Genomic DNA, 19,691 nt, shown 5'->3' with positions numbered 1-19,691 from the left:
AAAGATGTTGAATCTATTTAATATTTCTTGAAAAATAATTGATTTCTGTGCATTTTTTTTTCACACTGCATCAAATTAAGGTTGATTACGTCGATTAAGCATCATGAGGTGGAGTGTGAGGGGTGGTTCCCTATTTTTTATTTATTTATTTTTGTTGTTGCTGGGAGTTGGAACCCTATTAGTTAGGTTGCTTAATATTTACACTAAGCACTCTTTAAAATACCAAAATAGGGAGGATGGTGTAGGTTTAAGTTTATTAGATTGATCAGTATTGCTGAACTATGAAATATTTTTTTTTGCATACAGGTATAACAGAATAGCTTTAGTGTAGTTGTTGTTTTAAACTTGAGTATGAACTTATACAAAATGCAGCAAGATATTTAAAAAAAACAGTTTTGTTGATTAAAAAACACTATATCGGATTCATATCGGTATCGGCAGATATCCAAATTTATGATATCGGTATCGGACATAAAAAAGTGGTATCGTGCCATCTCTAGTAAATACAATAATCTTGGCTCACTGTGCCCATACCTGCCCGTCCAGACTTGACTGATTAAAAGTTCAAGTAAAGTCTCTCGTCTTGGTTGAATGCGAGGGTATTATGCCATGACTTGTTCGTGTGTAGTTGATGTGTATAGATCAGCAGATGGTTTTGAGTGCTATACCAAACTGTAGGATCATTTAATTCTCTCTAGATCAGGTCTATATAGCCACTTGTACCTTAACTTCTAATTTCCTGGATTGTCTGGACAGTCACAGCTCTGTAGGCGGCACGGCTGACAACAGCAGATTGAAAATCCAAATTTAGAGTTCATCTGTCTCTCCGCTGTCTCAAAGACGTTAATTTTTTTATTCCTTTTTTTAAAACTGTGAAAATATTCATATGATCATCTTATCCCAAAATGATTTTGTGTTTATGCCCTTTAAGTATGTGACCATTATTCTGCCTTCACAAACCTTTTTAATCTATGTTTGGCTTAAGAGTTAGGCTGCGTTGTATCCAAGTACTTTGTATGCAAACTACGATGACTACGGACAATTGAGGCAGAAAAAGTTTTTGGTAATGAAGAAGTTATCGAATGAATATTATTCTTAATAAATCTCCGGGGAGCCTGCTTAGCTGCAGTTGGTATGCTAGAGTATTACAAAAACCTCTTTTTGTCTTTGTACTGTATGGAATATGAATAATATAATAATGCTGACACCAAAGAACAAGAACTCATTTCCCCAATGCTAATCAATTCTATAATCAAATCTCTGTTGGTTGTGCTTGTTTGCGACATCCAGGAAGCCTTTTTTTTCCCCTTCTCTTCAGTCTAGTCGAAGGACGTTCACTTAATTAAATGTTGTTTGTAGTTTGAAGCATTTCAAAAGTTTGCTTAAAAAAAATTGGCTTGAAAGACTGATGAAAACACCAGTGCCCACTCGTAGAGTTTGGCTCAGCTCAGTTCGGTTGTGCTTAAACGGCATGAAAAGAAACAAACCTGTGCTGCCAAGCTCACTGAGATCAGCTTTAGGTAAAACTGGAGACAGATGGCTGGGAGTAATTAAAGACCAACTATTAGATACCAGTTTTCTCCACGTAATGCCAGAAACATTTGATGGCAATTGAAATGCTTTTGAATTTGTTTGTTCTCTCTCCCACTCACTCACAATATATTATTTGTACTGGCTGAATTTCTAATCAAATTTGATCCAAAGACAGACACACACACACATGCACACCAATGACACTGGGCAACAATGGCTTAACCGTCAGCATTTTTCACTGTGTTTTCCTCAGACAAGTGGACAGCAGGAGTGTCGGCCCTTTGATTAGTGGATGTCCTGTGTCTGGATTTCTCTTCTTGTAATAATTCAGCAAGAATCTGTCCTCTTCTTCTTTCTCTAAAATTATTTCTCAGTTTAGTAGTTTCATAAACATGCATTTGCTTTCCTTCCAAGGACATTAATTTCAGTCTCATATCTGTGCATTCATTGCCAAAGAAGATGTTGCAAAATGCTTTCTTAAAATCTTGTCTGGTCAGTAGTGAACAGTCACACTGGGGAATATAGTTGTTGGAGACTACGGTGCAACCAAAACCCCTGCGAGCAAGTACAATGGCCATGTGATCTTGTTGGCTTTGTAATGCTTGCTTCAAAGATGGGGACCAGGTTTGTAAATAATTGCAGCCAGTTGGCATCTTCAAAGCATGTTTGGTGTGTCAAGATGAAGATAAAATATGATGTCAGTCTACTATCAGTCTGCTACCGGTCTGCAATCAAATGAGAGCTGTTACCTGTTTAGGATAAAACAGTGATTCACTGTGATAAATTGGCAGAAATTGCATATCTAATAGGTTATGACTTCAGAGATTTAAAACTTAAATTCAGAATTTAAACTTAATTTTAAAACTTAAAAGAGGGACTTCCGGTTGAGCTTTGATGGAGTAGGACGCGAGTCTGGGAGCTCCCGCCGATTTCGATTAAATTGTTATTTATTCGCGCGTTTTGGCCGTATTTTCAGTCCTGTTTTGGTTTGTGGATTGTCTTGTTGAGAAGTTTTACTCGGGCAGGCGTAAAATGGCAGCAAAAAATGTTAAAACCCGCAGTACTATTCAGACACAACTGAGGCCTAGTTTGCAAACCGCGACCACACCCTCGAGTGAGCCGTCGTCTCCTGCAAAGCCCCCCACATGTCAAGCTAATCCTGATATTGAGGCTCTCAAGGTCGAGTTGCTGGCTTCGCTGAGGAAAGATATCGCCGACATCTTTAAAAAGGAACTTCAGGATACTCTGGGTGATGCTTTGTCTACCATTAAGTTCGACCTGCAGGCGGTGAAGACGCAGCTGGCGATCGATAAAGCTGCAAATGACGCTACCATGTCTGAGCTAAAAGGTACGGTGAAGGAGATGGAGCACGCACTTACTGTCTGCTCTGATGATATAGCTGAGATGAAAAACACTATCAAGGGTCTCACAGCTCATGTAGCCAAGCTGGAAAGTAAGTGTGAAGATTTGGAGTCCAGATCGCGGCGCAACAATGTTAGGATAGTGGGAGTACCGGAGGGCCCTGACACGTGCACCACTGCCGCCGTAGCTTCCTTGCTAAAAGAAGCATTTGATCTGGGGAAGGAGCCGCTTTTGGATCGTTCGCACAGGACCCTCCAACCCGCACCTAAGCCTGGCGACCGTCCACGAGCCATTGTATGCAGGTTTCATTACCACACTGACTGTGTCGACATTTTACGACGTGCTAGAGAACGCCGACAGATTAAAGTTGGAGATCGGACCATCTCAGTCTTCCCCGACTACACCGCCAGGGTGGCACGGGCTCGTGCTGCATTCAACACGGTCAGGCAGCAACTCCGTGGCATTGACGGTGTTCGGTATGGCCTGCTTCATCCAGCGCGACTCCGCATCACATATAAGGGTGTCGAGAAGGACTTTGTTTCGGCAGAGGAGGCCAGGGATTATGTCAAAACTTTGATTTCTGGGTGAGCCTCGTTAGCTCCTCAGTTTGATACTGTAATGCTGCTAAGGGTTCACGCTCTCCTTAGGTTTAACGCCACCTGTGCATTGTTTTCTTAGGCCATTGTGCTGGTTATTGTACTGTTGGTGTGCTGGTTCCTTTTATTTTCATTGTTATTTATTGAAACTGGATCATATAATATACTCTTGAACTTCGGACCAGTCCGGCACAATCTTCTCCAAGCTTGCTGCATTGATTTGCATAGGACTGAGTTGTTTTTCGTTTCTGTTAAATTTTTATTTATTTATTTTTTTGTTTGGTTGTTTTTGTTTTAATTGTTTATCTATTTATGTATGTTGTTTTTGTTTTGTTTTTTTAAATTTTATGCACGTTCGGTGATTTGTTGGAAAGTTCTCCTTCTGAGGAAGTCATATTTTGTACTGTGAGATCTTTTTTTGGTTGGTTGGTTTCCTTTTTATTTTTTTCCTTTTTAAAAAAAAAAAACATGTTTACTGTTACGCGCACACTGTTATGCTGTAGAGAAGTTGGTGAGAGGTTATTTTTCCCTCTCTTGCTTTTATTTTTATTTAGACAACAATTAGTCCAGTCACTTCGGTGAATCATTTTTGCTACTTTGGGGTACACTGCTGTCTCCTTTGTTCTGTTCTGTGGAGACTTGGGGGTGTATTTGTGTTCAGGGTTGGGTTGGGGGGGGGGGGGGGCTGTCCCATTTCGGCTCTTCATGGCCACTGGCATTTTGGTTTGGTCTTTTTCCTCTTCCTTTTTGTAAATGGTTAATGGAAATATAGACCCCAGCATTGCTGGGTCAGGTATGCCTCTTAGATTCATTAGTTGGGATATCGGAGGTATGGGTAACCCTGTTAAGAGATCTAAGGTTTTTACTCACTTGAAACGTCTAAATTCTGACATAGCATTTTTACAGGAGACTCATCTTCGCATTAAGGATCATTATAGGTTATATTGCCCTTGGGTAGGTCAGGTCTTTCACTCAAATTTTAATTCGAAGGCTAGAGGAGTGGCCATTCTCATTAATAAGAAAGTTCAATTCACTTTGACCAATGTTGTCGCTGATAGGAACGGTAGATACATCATTGTTGCTGGTACCCTAATGCAGAAAAAGGTTTTGTTGGTAAATGTATATGCCCCGAATTTTGATGATGCTGAATTCGCTAATAGATTGCTGAGTAACATCCCCTTTCTGAATACACATTTGCTTATCCTTGGTGGTGATCTGAATTGTGTTTTTGATCCAATTTTGGATCGATCTAGTCCTCGTAATTTGACTCAATCATCTATGTCTAAAACATTCTCAGATTTTATGAAACAGAATGATCTTGTTGATCCATGGAGATTTCGCAACCCTTCAATCAAAAAATTTTCATTCTTCTCTCAGGTCCACCAGTCTTATTCCAGGATTGATTATTTTTTCATCGACAGAACTCTTAATTCATGTGTTAATTCTTCCGACTATTCTGGTATTGTAATATCTGATCATTCTCCTCTGCTATTGGATGTTCATCTTTCTACCCATAAACGTAGCCCTCCACTTTGGAGATTTAACTCTCTCCTTCTGGCGGATAAAGAATTTTGTGAATTTATTTCAGGCTCTATTGAGGAGTTCTTGTCCTTCAATCGGGATGATTCTGTCTCATATTCTCTGCTATGGGAGACTCTTAAATGCTACCTGAGAGGTCAAGTTATTTCTTACTCTGTCCGTGCTAATAAAAAGATTAATGCCAGGCTTAAAGAACTTATAGCTGCAATTAGTAACCTTGATCAAAGTTATACACTGAACCCTTCTCCAGAATTACTGAAGCAGCGCCTTGATTTGCAAGCAGAATTTGATCTTATGTCAACCAAAGAGGCTGAGCACTTATTACTACGCAGTCGTGGCTCATATTACGAATATGGTGACAAGGCTAGTCGTTTGTTGGCACATCAGTTACGACGTCAGGCCTCCTCGCGTGTGATCCCCATTATTAAACACTCTGATGACAATATTACTACAGATCCCTTGGAAATTAATTCTACCTTTAAAACATTTTACTCTTTGTTGTACAGGTCCGAATTTCCCACGGATAAAGCTAAAATGAATGCATTTCTTCATAATCTTTCAAACCCTGTTATTGGTGCTAATGATGCGGGGCAATTGGACTCCCCATTATCTGTTGAAGAAGTATTAAAAGCTATTACAGCTATGCAGTCTAATAAAGCCCCGGGCCCGGATGGGTTTCCAATTGAATTCTATAAAACATTTATTGGTAAATTGGCACCATTGCTTTTGTCTGTGTTTAACGAATCCTTGGAAACCGGTTCATTACCACCTACTCTCACACAAGCAACCATAGCGCTCCTTCTCAAAAATGACAAGGACCCAACCTCCTGTGGTTCCTACAGGCCATTATCTCTGCTTAATGCCGATGCAAAGGTATTGGCTAAAGTAATTTCATCTCGCCTTGAGGATGTGCTTCCTCGAATTATATCTGAAGAGCAGAATGGCTTTATAAAGGGACGGCAATTGTTTTTTAATACCCGTACACTCTTTAATGTTATTTACTCAAAGCGTCTATCTGAACTTCCTGAACTTGTGATTTCTTTAGATGCTGAAAAGGCTTTCGATAGGGTGGAGTGGGAGTACTTGTTTGCAGTTTTAGAGAAATTTGGTTTTGGTGATAAATTTATTTCCTGGATTCGGCTTCTTTATTCGTCCCCTAAAGCCAGTGTTCATACTAATGATGTTTACTCTGATTATTTTGCGCTGGGTCGTGGTTGTCGTCAAGGTTGCCCTTTGTCTCCCTTACTCTTTGCCATTGCCATCGAGCCTCTGTCTATTACATTGCGATCTTCTTCTGTATTCAGGGGAATCATCCGTAATGGAATTACACATAAAGTATCATTGTATGCGGATGACTTGTTATTATATATGACTGACCCGGCATGCTCCATCCCTGCTGTTTTAAGTATTCTGGAGAACTTCAGTTCGTTTTCAGGTTATAAATTGAATTTGGGGAAAAGTGAGTGTTTTCCTGTTAATACGGCAGCACGTCAACTTCAACAGTCCGATCTACCCTTTCGTCTCAGTCCGTCTGGGTTTAAGTACTTAGGGATTAACGTGACTCGCTCTCTAGCTGGCCTTAAATCAGCAAATTTGTCTCCTCTTATATCTAGGGTCACATCTGATATTCAAAGATGGGGTAATCTCCCCCTTTCTTTAATCGGTAAGATTAACGTTGTTAAAATGAACATCTTACCAAAATTTTTATTTTTATTTCAGTCAATTCCCTTATTTTTGCTGAAACATTTTTTTGTTTCACTGGACAAGATTATTGGTTCTTTCATTTGGGGAGGGAAGCCACCTAGGGTCTCTAAAACCTTGCTGCAGCGATGCAGATTTAGTGGAGGACTTGCATTACCTAATTTTTTAGTCTATTACTGGGCCGCTCACATCCATAAACTTTGCTACTGGCTAAAATCTTCTGGTTCCTCGTGGTGTAAATTGGAGCTATCATCATGTAAGGGCTCTTCTTTACCGGCTTTGCTCTATTCCTCTTTACCCGTGAGACCCTCTCTGTACACTGATAATCAGGTGGTTCTTAACACACTCAAAATCTGGTTTCAGTTTAGACGTCACTTTAATTTTGTAATGCCGTCTTCCTCGGGTCCTCTAAGCGACAACCATTTGTTTCCCCCTTCACTTTTGGACTCGACATTTTCAGTGTGGTGTGACAAGGGTATAAAACAGTTCAAACATTTATATGTGGATGGTGTTTTCGATAGTTTTCCCAACTTGTCTTCTCGTTACAATCTCCCTGTTACCCATTTGTTTCGCTATTTTCAAATTCGAAATTTTGTTGCTAAGTGTTTCCCAAATTTCCCCTCTTTGCCTCCAGAACAGCAGTGGGAAACTACGTTATCATTTATTCCTCATCACAGAGGAACCATTTCGAAACTCTATGATGCTATTCTGTCTTTTAGTAACCACTCTAATGTTAAGCTTAAGCGTACATGGGAAGAAGAACTGGGATTTCGAATACATGAGGAGTCTTGGGAACAGGCTATAGCGAGAGTACGATCTTCCACCTCCTGTGCTCGTCTTGGACTTATTCAATTTAAGGTCATACACAGGGTGCATTTCTCTAAGTCTAGACTTTCTGAATTGTATCCAGAAGTGGAAAATAAATGTGATAAATGCCATGGTTCTCCTTGTCACCTTAGCCACATGTTTTTTCTGTGCCCTGAGCTACAAGGTTTCTGGACAAGGTATTTTGCTATTATGTCAACTGTTCTTGGGGTAACTCTTCATCCTTGTCCTTTGATTGCTGTATTTGGGATTCCTACTCGCTCACTTACACTTGATTCCACACAAAGGGATATTATAGCCTTCACATCCCTATTAGCGAGACGTCTAATATTGTTGCATTGGAAGTCTGTTAAGTGTCCTACTATTTCCCGGTGGCTTAAAGATGTCATGTTTTTTTTAAAACTTGAAAAAATTAAATATACGTTGAGAGGTTGCACAGCCAAATTTTTTCACAAGTGGCAACCCTTTATCTCTTATTTTGCTAGTCTAGAGGTATTGCCTGTTTAAATCTACTTTTGTTACTGTTATATTCCTCTAATATGTTTGATGGTTGTGTTGATCTGTGTGGGACGGGGGGGGGGGGGGGGCGTTGTGTTTTGTTTTTTTTGTTTTTCTTTTCATATGTATATGTGTGTGTATGTATGTGTATGTATATATATATATATATATATATATATATATATATATATATATATATATGTATATGTATATATATATATGTATATGTGTGTGTGTATATATGTATATATATATATATATATATATATATATATATATATATATATATGTATATATGTATGTATATGTGTGTGTGTATATATGTATATATATATATATGTATATGTGTGTGTGTGTGTGTGTGTGTGTGTTAATTAGGAAAATTAAGAAAGGTTGATTGTATTTCGGTAACTGCAAGTACTGTTTTCTTTTTTCAATAAAAATATTTTCAAAAAAAAAAAAAAAACTTAAAAAAAGAAAAATGACAGTGATTTAACTTCAGGGTGAAATATGAGATTTGCAAAAAGTCAGAAACCAGCAAAGAGATGCATGACAGCTGAGTTGCACTCATTGTCTCCAATTAACTCAGATTGATGCCAATGCGTTGACAATTTGTCTAAATGTATGAATGAAATAGCAATTATTTCAAAAATGTGTTTCCAGTCAGTCTGAGTCAGACTGCAATTATTTGGCAACAAGTTACCTCCCATCAAAATACCTGTTCAATTACCTTATTAATCCACAGTGGTCACCATTTGTCATTTATTCCATTGCTGGTCAACCTCTGTGCAGTAAGTTTGTCACTGTAACTGTTTACAATCAGTCACAGAAAGAAAACATTTCAGACACTGATTTTCTTACTTGTCACAGGTGGTTGTTGTTTTTATTCTACTGTGACTGAGACATAACTAACACTGTTGTGAGCCAGATGCTGGTGCTAATCATCTCTTGAGTTTGTGCCAGTCACATTCTGTTTTGTTCTCAAGAAACGTTATCGTTTCCTTCACTAGAAAAAGAGGGGAGCCAACTAATTGCTAATAACTGTCAATTAGCAAGCTCTAGTTTTGATTTGGCCTTCTGGTCCTGGAATCACATCCATGTGCTTTTTTGGATGGCTCAGTATCCTAAGTGTGAATGTTGTTCTTTCCCCTTCTGTGCTCGTCTGTTTTGAAGATAAAGGCTTTACCAGACTTGTTATCAGAACTACCGCTGCAGTAAATATACATTTTACCCGTCAGACCGGAGGTTTCCAGCCGATTGCATTGTTTCTAGGCCTGTTTCGCTACAGCAGTGAGAACACTACTTACTACAGCCTTAGTTAAATGATTGCATGTTCATTTTTTACTGACAATACATGAATTTAACTGGGCTTACGTTCTTCCTATATATTGTTATTCTGACTTGAGGGGAATTGAAGTTCATATTTCATTTACTCCATGAATGCACTATAAACCATCAGCATAATATGTCCTAAATGTTGAGTGGATGGGGCTCATAATCGTTATGATTTTCCTCAAAAAACAACAGCGATGGGATGCAATTGGTCAATTTGCTCAAAAGTGGAAATTCAGCTTCTGGTTTTTACAAGCAAATCCAGCATTATGTTGTGTCTGGATCTTAATGTTGTCACTATATTTATTAATCATATTGACTATTCACCCTAACTACTGTTCCCTGCTGCAGCCAGAGTCGCCACACAGGAGTGTCCTTGGTTTCACAGATAAACTGTCAACAAGCAGCTTAGAAACATACTTCCTCTAAATCGCCTCATACCCCTAAGTTAGACATTTCCCATCTGTTATTCTGAGCTTACCACATTCCACAAGCTGCCCTTTTATCTTACTTAAAGAAGAAAAAACAGTTTTTCAGTGTTTTACAAGAAACACTGAAATTTACTGGAACCCAATGTCTGTCAGTTAAATACGGAAATGGCTTCCTGTAAAACACAGTACTGTATATTAAGTACAGTACGGTTAAGCTGACTGACCTATAAACATCAACTTTTCCATAGTTAACAGCCTAAAAGATATAGGTTACAGTGGAAGGCTAAGACTGTTGGTGTGTGTGTTAGTCCAGTAGTCAACTGTTAATACCAAAAACATGTTGGAACAATGTAGCCAATGTGAGTTTGGAGACAAGGGCACAGATAGTGAGATGTGGAAGCTAGTGACCAAACCAGCAGCAAGGACTGTATCATACATCCCTGCACATGTGTGCACTGATGCACACGTTTGTACACACTTTTACAAGCTTGGAGACCTGTGTGCACATCCTGCATTTCTCCGTACCAACAGTTTTGTTGTTTTTCCATGTATTCCACCCAGCAGAAGTGAGAAAAAGGAGAGCAGAGGAAAGAAGGAAGGCAGAGCGTGCACTCTTATTGAAAGTTGCATCAGAGCCCCTAGACAGCTTTGTGAATTTCAGCCCAATTAATCTCAAGCTTGTGAGCAGAGACTGCATAACAAGACTCGTCTGTCTGACCTCAGGCCATCTCAGAGTATGTGTGTTTGTGTGTGTGTTTGTGTGTGTGCCTGTGTGTGTGTGTAACAGAGTAAGTCAAGGGATGATTGTGCAAGACTCGTTCCCTGTTGTCACCTTGAGTATGCATGTGACACTGGAGCTTGTGTGCGCGCCTTTAGACGATGCTTATATGTGAGGCAGATTTGACTCTGTGCAGTTGGTCAGTTGCATGAGGTTGTGTTGTGTCAGACTCCCCATGGAGCTGTGCTACAAAACGACAAAACCTAAGCAGTGGTATGATCTTTAACATGGTGACAACAGTTATCATCCACAATGTTCTTCTCTTTTGCACATACATTTTTTAAATATATGCACATCAGTGGTAATGATCTTACAGATTACCAAAAGTGCCAGCTATAGCTCATTCTTTCCTCTCCTCAGCTTTTTGTAAAGGAAAACCCTGGATTGTTTATGAACATACTGTATACATAGTATATAGAGTATGTTCATGAAGTGCAAAACCAGTGGGTGCATGCATACCTACCACAGTTCCTGGTCTAGCCTCAGGTAATAGTCACCCCCCACTGCAAATGAGCTTTTTGGGAAAATAACGTTCTGTACAGGACCATACCAATGTCTTTGAATGTTCTGGACAATTTAGTACCATCTGTGTAAACTTAAAAATTTGCCAAAGTTTGGAACTTGTGAAGCTTAAAGAGTTTTTCCTTATTATTGTTATATTTCCTTATTTTTACATAACGACATGACCGCCCAGTATTAAATAATAGGGATTATTCACAACAGTGAATCATGCAAAGCTACTGTAGTAGAGTCCAAAAATCGTGGAGCTGTAAATAAGCAAAAAAGGGACATTTAAGATGACTAATGACAGCGATTGCCAGTAATGGCCATAACATTGTTCTGAATACATGAAACAGTGAATCTGATATAAGCTGGTCTCTGTGTTTTTGGTAAAAAGTCTTTTGTTGAGGCTTTGATAATATTAGTAATGAGTAAAACTTACAAGAGACCAGTGGAGGATGCATTTACCAGTGGTTTCACTTGGAGTGCACAGCTTCTTGTGTGTAGTGAGACGTAAGCAGAAAAGGCTGCCGGAGACAATAGGCAACAAGATAGTAGTTATTTCAAGGATTGATGCAGACCACTCTTTAACATGAAAGGAGAAAGATTCATTTTACAATGGCAAATTTTAATGGTCTGTTATGAGCTCTCGTGGGATGCCACTGGCTAACAGTGGTGGTAAGCAAATACTCCTAGTGTGACATGCTAGCTGCATTGTAAACCTTTATCTTTCCCTGTAACCTTTTACCTACAAAATCTATCACATATGCATTCAGACAATTTGCAGTTTTTATAAGGCACCATTTAGCGTGGGAGATGATTAGCAAAATCATACTTGGTAGAGCAATGTCATTATAGCGGTAATACTTAATAACTCATGAATTAAACCTTTTCAGGTAACTTTCACATCAGTGAGGATCCTTTTTTTTTAATGCTGCTTAAGGGGAAAAACTTAAATTTTTTGTCTAATAGTTATTGTAGTGGTGGAGATGAGTGTCCTTCAAAGGGTGGCTGGGCTATCTCTTAGAGATAGGGTGAGGAGCTCGGTCCTTTAAGAGCCGCTGCACCTCCACATCAAAAGGAGCCAGCCGACTTGGATGAGTAGGATGTCTACTGGATGCCTCCTAGGCGAGGTGTTCTGAGCATGTCCTACCAGGAGGAAGCCCCAAGGCAGACCCATGACTTGCTGGAGAAAATATACCTCTCAACTGGCTTGGGAACGACTCAGTATTCCCCTGGATTAATTGGAAGAGGTAGCTGGGGTGAATAAAATGTCTGCGTCCAAATGGAGATAAGCGGTAGAGTATGGCTGGATAGAGTTACACAGCATTCTGGGAACATGTGACTGTTGTTATAATAATAAAGAGGTTCAAATGAGTCCGCAATAATTCTGAGATTTCTCACGGACTTCGATTATCGGTGTTGGGCATGCATTTGTGCTAAAAAAAAAAAAAAGGTACACAGATGCTAAACAATACAGTTTTTATTATTTCCGTCTGAAAATATTTTAATTGATAATTATGTTATGACAAACCCAAACCCAGTAAAACACAGTTAAGTCATTCAAAAAGTGACAGTCTGCGTTGGCAAATCATCTGCAGGAAGAGCAAGTAACTCGCATCTACTTAAAGGATCCCTTCAGGCCGTCTCTCTCGCTAACCCTAAGCCCACTATCAGTTTTCATCAGCGTATGTGTGCGCTTGTGCACGTGTTACTGTGTGCACACTAACATACTGCATCATTTTTCTGCAGAAGGTCGCTCCTAATCTCATCATTTGTGGATTTTCTCCCTTCAGCTGTACAATCCCAGCTGAATACAACTCTTGTTTCCGTTTTTGTTTTTTGTCATCCTGACTCGTCTGCAGGACAGCAGGCATTCTAATCCAAGATTTGGGTTTTTAGCAAAAAGCCACCATCTGCTAGCTTGATCTTATCATGCCATAAAGCGTTTTGATGGTAGACATTTTGAGTAAAAACATAATATGAGCAACTAGGTACTAAAATTAAATGTAAAATCTCCATTCTGTGAAGAGTATGCCAAAGGTCATCTTTTATCCTCCAACTTTTTGAAAGTGATTATTATTCAGTTTTAATGTGTCAAACCCAGCTATCTTAAAATAAAAATGTAAATAAGTTTACTCGTTAGCAATGTTCCCTCTAAGCTGCTCACGTGCGCAATTGCGCACTGTTGGCACGGTCTCTGCGCACAGAAAATCTGCGTTGTGCACAAAAAAAAACTAACCTGAAATGAAATTAAAATTAATACTTCAACAATCATGTTTTGCAGTGTTAGTCAGTAAGTGACTGGCTGCTCCCATATGGGATTAGAACAATGCCACCTTATCCCATAGTTCAGCCGATGCGTATATACGCAGCCAATCAACGTCATTGACAGGCTATGACAGCGTCCTTATGTGCCGACACCGGTGTTTTAGTTAGCAAAGCGGCGTGGCTGATGTGGAGTGAAGCCACGTTAATGACAACGTGTACAACCATTGGAGATGTGAGCAGGACAGACGGAACAACTGACGGAAAAAGTGTGGACTTTATACCAGTTTTTAAATTGTGTTGATAGGCCACGTAAAACCAGAGTTGTGATAAAAATATGCAATGTTTGGTTTTCTTCCTGAATACTATCGTTGTTTATATTTACTGCGGGAAGAAACGGTAAAAACGGCGTTTTATAAGCAAAAAGGCCTGTGAGCAAAAACACGCCCCCCCCCCCCCCCCCGTCCCCGTCTTTCCTATTGGTCCAAAAAAGTACCATGTCGACCAATCAAAAAATGGTATGGCAACGTGGCATCTTGTTGTTAAGAAACGGGGGGAAGTTTTAGGAGTGACGGCGGTGTTTTGAGATGTGAGAGATTTGAGACGTTTAGCACAAATCTTGTGTAGTTAGTGTGTAGTGTAGTCAATAGTTTTGTTGTGTGTGTCAGAACAACGAGGCGACTGCTGAATGTTACAGGTGTTACAGCAGTGATACATCTCCTGTTGTCACAACTGCAGGTATCAGGCTGTTGTTCTCCTTTATCTCATAGTGGACAGAAATTATGTTTTGGAGTGGCACAAATCATTTGTGTGGCATCAGATTTGATGCAGAACAGCTGATTGTTCTGTAAATAGTTTGAAATGTTTATTTAAAAAAACCGCCTTGGCTGCATTTAAAAAAATAGCTGCAAAAACTTTGTTGTTTGCCAAACTGAGTTACTTTTTTGAAGAAGTAACTATATAATTAATTGCCCAACATTGGTCATCATATACTGTATTTTGCAGACAGAGTTACAGGACTCTCTCCCAGACCACAGACTCATACTCATAATACAAGTCAGAGCTTTATAAAAAAAAAATTATAAAAAAAAAGTAAGTTGTGTTTTTACTTCCAATAGTGTTAACATACTACACAGTTCATGAACAAGATTTATTTATTAATTTTTATTGTAAGTGGGCTAAAGCAGTTAATTAAAAGTAGTCTAACATAAATGTAAGTGCACACGTCTGATGTCGCTCACATTGGTCAAAGGGATCGCTCAGGGAGTTTGTGTGTTCGCTCAGACACGTGAAAAATTAGAGGGAACATTGCTCGTTAGTTACTTTTTTCCCCAAAGGTTTTAGAAAAATCCAGTTTTTGTTTTCTAAGCAGGACACTTCTTTCTGTGCATAGAGAGTTTTAAGGTTTTGAAAACAACTTATGAAGTGTGACATTAATGCACGTAAATGTAAAACAATTTTTTCCTGCACCTCTCCATCATTCTGTTCATTTAGGGCCGTCTGCTGGTGAAAACTGGGCGTGTCCACCTAGGCGAGAAGGTTCTGCGTGATGCGGTTCAGATCCACAGCACCTCCCACGAAGCGTGGAGTGGACTGGGTGAAGCTCTTCAGTCTCGGGATTGCAACCAGGCCCCCGACTGCTTCTTGACAGCCCTGGAGTTGGAGGCCTCCAGTCCCGTCCGTCCCTTCACTGTCATCCCCAGAGAGCTCTGAGATGACGGCCTTGCAGTAGCATGGAGGTTTGGGTTGGGGTGAAGATTTTGGCTAAAATGTAATGATGAGCTGACGAAAAGACAATGGAAACATGAGCTTTAAATCAAAAGTTAGTTTTGGGTATTGGGTCTGTTTTCTTGCTGTTGGGGAGAACAGACTGGTATCACTCATGTATTTACAATATTTGAAGACAAAATAAAATAAAATAGTATCTATTTCCCCAACTAGTTGGCAAGTGGTTGCTGTAAGTGGCTGGTGGTTGCAAGCATCTAATTTGTTTCAAAGAGGTAAATTATGCAGCATGGAAGACCTTGATTTGACTGATTTGGTTGCTACCAGGTTGCCACAGTCAGGTTTGTAGTTTGAAAACTTGTCTGCAAACACTTGCCGAGTGGAAGTGAAACTGAAAAGTTCAACACAAACAGAAGATCGAGACTGCCCGAAGTCGAAGTAAAAGTTGTGTCTTTCATGCAAATTACAAACAACCCGGACAAGATAATGATGACAATCAGGTTTTTGGTGCAGCAGCCTCCAGCAGCCACTTGCCAACTGGGGCTTTGCAGGACTATGTTAATTATCAATTGTGGGAAAAGTAAGACTTTTTTCAACCAAAAGAAAAAACCAAGTTGACCAAGTAAGTGCACTTGGTCTGGAGAATTCCCAGATAACCAAAAAAAAAAAAAAAAAGAAAGACCTCCAGCATAACCAGTCTCAGGAAGGGTGCTTCCATCCCTGTGTGCTGCAGTGTGCTGCAGGTCACTAAATTGAAGATATAAGTTTTCATTTTCTGAAAAATATTTATTTTTATTTATTTTGCTGTTTTGGACTGAACTAGGTGAGCTGTCTCCTCGTGTTTCATATTTTTCTTAAGCGTGACTTCAGGTTTAAGGGACAGAGGTTTGAGTGGTATTTATTTACTCATCTAACTCTAAGTTTGTTTTCCAAAATTTTAGCCATTCCTTCATCAAGTATATTTTAAAGAACAAACCGTTTAACAAATCACTTTTACCTCAACTTGAAAAAGTAATTAATCTCAGCAACTTTCTTTGTTTCTTTGATAATCCAATTGTTCAGTCTGACGTCACTAGCCGTGTCTGGGCCTAAACTCCGCTGCAGGTCCATATATCAAACGATCACTGTGGCATTACTGAGAGTTGAAAAACTGTCTAAAGTCTTTCATCTTTAATAAAATGATCAGCGTTCTGCTCTACCAGGTGTAACAATTGAGTTTAACATCCAGGCATCCATGAAAACGGAATTTATGACATTTAACGGAGTTAGAAGTTAGCAGGGAGTTAGCTCGCTAGCTTCTATCTAAATACAATATAGCATGTCCTGACTGCGGGGTTTTGGAAACAAATTAAAACGTACAGCTCTGCTATCACTTCCAGCATAAATGAAGACAGAAAACTAAACAGCAGTGACGTTTGTAGGGTTACTGAAGTTGGGCTAGCTGGTATATAATGATGTGCTACGTGACCACTAGCGACACAGCTAGGTTAGCATAATATAAACAAGCTAACTTTTTTTCCCACTCGATAAAAGTTAACGTGAGTGTTCTCGGTGGTCAGGAACAAATGTAATCGCATGGCAGGATGCTGTAAAAGGACCAAACTTCAGCCAGGAGAACAACTGAGATAATCCATCCACAATACGAGGTTAGTCATTCATATACTGCTGCATGGGCTGTGCTGTAGTTACATCCTAAGGTTTAAAAACTGAGCTTAAATAAATGATTAGTGGTAATAAAAGCCGAGGGAGGTCAACAGGGATCACTGACTGTTTTAGGAGCTTTTTGAGATCAAATAGAAGAAAATACATAACATTAAACATGTTAACAACACAAAAGCCATATTAAACGCAGACTACTTTAGGCCCGGAAGTAGGATTCGTCGCATCATCACTGAACAACCGGATTATCAGTTTAATAGCTCCATAGTGTTAGAAGCTAGCAATGTGAACATTGCTAGCTTCTAACACCACCAATTGTATTAATGCAGTTTGTGCGGATAAAGAAAGAGAGGGCTTTAGGTCTTTGCATATAAAAAACGGCTGTATAGAAAGTTAATATTTTAGCATAAGTAGCGTTCTGTTGTAAATCGCCTATGGAGTCTATGGAGGGATATTTTTAATGATCGCAATCACCGGGTTCATAAATTCAGAGATGTGCCAGTTACATCTTGACATAAAAAGCATGTTGTTGTGTTCTGATACATGTGGCAGTGCAGATAGGTGGATATTGTACATGCTGTTTATCACAGCAGCAGCTCCACTTCATTATTATTTGGACCTTTGATGTATTTTTGATGATGGCCTTGACTGGTGTAGCTTTTTATGCACGCATGCAGGCACAAACACTCCCTCCTGCTCATCTTCAAAAGAACCAGCATGAACACGTCATTCCATATGGCATCATTATATGTGTGTACATGATGTATTTTAATACATGTGTATCTGCTCCCTCTGAATGATCCCTCTGGGATGTTAGCAATCTTCTGTTTGTACGGTACAGTAGGCCCTCATCCATGCACATATGCATGGGTGTGTGTGTGTGTGTGTTTTGGGGGGTGGGGGTGGGGGGGGTGCTTGACTCATCTGTTCATAATGCCGTCCATTATAAACAACAATGGCTTTTAAAAATCACTGCTGGATTTTGTATCTTCACCTGCCTTGTCACTTGTGACTAATGGGCATCACTTCCGAGTGCCTAACCACATAAATGTGAGCAGTGGGACTGGGCTGCTGGCTTATGTAATACTGCCAGCACAGTTTTCTGCCTCCAAACTCCCTCCTCCTTTCCCTCCCTCTTTCTATTGCTCTCTCTTGCTCTCTCTCGCTCCCGCTAACCCTCTATGTCTCTTGCCCTCTCCCAGCTTGGCTGATGTGATGTGATGTGGCTTCGTTGCCTAGCAGCCATCCCCTTGTTTGAGTAACTGGGGAAGTGGAGAGAGATCTGGTCCTCTGAACAGCATACATATACAGTGGGAAGACACAAACAGTCACTACACACACATACACACAGATGCACGACGTGTGGTTTTACAAGTTTGACAGTGTCTGTTTGATGTCTGCTGCTACCATGTGAGGAATGAACCAGCTATAATCAATGTCTCGAGCTGGTGTAAATTGATTTGTGTTATGGGAAGAGTCCCTGGCTTTGCTTTTAGAGAAAAAAAAAGCCGTCTGTTCTTCTCCCTCCCTGCAGCGTTGCAAGCACCAATCTCTACCTTCCCTGTATTCTTTTTTTTTTTAAAAGAACCGCCCACGCCCCGATCGCTCTTGGCATGAAAATCCCTCATTCATCAATACTTCGATTTTTGGACATGGAGATTATCTATCACTATCGCCTCTTTTCTGCCATCGGAATAGTCTATTTTTACTCTCTCTCCCTCCTCACTCACCGACTCTCCCTTGTTCCGTCCTCTCCTCATTAGCACCGTGTGAGACACCTACACAGGGGCTTCGGGAGATGAATGGTCTAATCCTCAAGGGGAAGGAGTGAAGTATTACATGGTGCACAAAGATACACACATACTCTGACAATGAGAGACATGCGATGAAGTCATTTTGAGGTACAGCACAAGTATATATGCTTAAACATATAGTATACACACACATGTACACACATTCATACTTACACTGTCACTGTGATGCCACCCATGCACATCACTCTGGTGTCACTTTCATACCTGAGCAACACACCCTCCACACCTCATGATAAACAAACGTACATGAACCGCGGTGACCGTTTTGGGGGAGGTTTCTATGCAAGCGTGGTATTCAGGTCATCAACGTGGATGCCAACCCGGCAGGGGCACATAGAGGGCACGGGCTGGGCGGTGCTGCTGCTGCGGGGCGCCAACAAGGAAACTGTAAACCATCACTGTGATGACCAAACAAGGCTGGGGAGTCATGGATGGGTGAGGGGTGTGATGGAGGTTATAAGGATCAGATGTGGTTTCATAATCTCATTTATTAATAAAATGACAGATGCGTCGGAGTTGATCCCCAAGGGGAAAATGTGTTCGAGCATTTTCAGTGTTCACGCGTTGACATAAGAATGTATTCAAAATGCTGTAAAAATCATTTGTAAAATAAAAATGAAAATGTTTTGATGATTGAGATGAATTTTCAGTTAAAAAACACTAACAAAAAAACTCAATAAATGTTTGCCTGTAGTTTTACTATGAGTTACACTATGGTGCTGTTAATAGCTTCAAATTAGCATCTGCCTGAATCAATATACTTTTGGCTATAATGAAAATGTATCATCATAAAATCCACAAGTGTCATTTTCAAAGGTTGGCTAAAAGGCAAGGCAAGTTTATTTGTATAGCACAATTCAACAACAAGGTGATTCAAAGTGCTTTACAGAGACATTAGAAACACAAACAAATAAAAATCATGATTTAAAATTGATTAAAACAAACAAACAAACTAACTAATAAACAAACAAACAAACAAACAACAGTATATAAAATCAAAACAGATAAAATCAGAACAGTAGATAAAATCAGTAGTTAAAATGTAAGTTTTGAAATTTAAGCTTAAAAGTGTGGATTTGGTGCTTTATTCAAATGCAGCTGAGAACAGGTGAGTCTTCAACCTGGATTT

The 19,691-nt window shown here is 39.7% G+C and overlaps 1 protein-coding gene across 1 annotated transcript in view; it reads left to right on the top strand.

Annotated features, from left to right (window-relative positions):
- ttc7a (tetratricopeptide repeat domain 7A) overlaps positions 1–19,261 on the top strand; it is a 72,172-nt gene extending 52,911 nt beyond the window's left edge. Inside the window, exon 21 of the mRNA XM_026189716.2 lies at positions 14,859–19,261. Coding sequence (XP_026045501.2) covers positions 14,859–15,077 — 219 coding nt within the window. The 3' untranslated portion in view covers positions 15,078–19,261. The remainder of the gene's footprint in view (positions 1–14,858) is intronic.
- Positions 19,262–19,691: the final 430 nt, after the last annotated feature.

This window comes from Astatotilapia calliptera, chromosome 13, assembly GCF_964374335.1.
Source record: "Astatotilapia calliptera chromosome 13, fAstCal68.1, whole genome shotgun sequence".
Classification (NCBI taxonomy): domain Eukaryota; kingdom Metazoa; phylum Chordata; class Actinopteri; order Cichliformes; family Cichlidae; genus Astatotilapia; species Astatotilapia calliptera.
The sequence above is the reverse complement of the archived record's forward strand: the minus strand, read 5'-3'. Positions and strand labels throughout refer to the sequence as shown.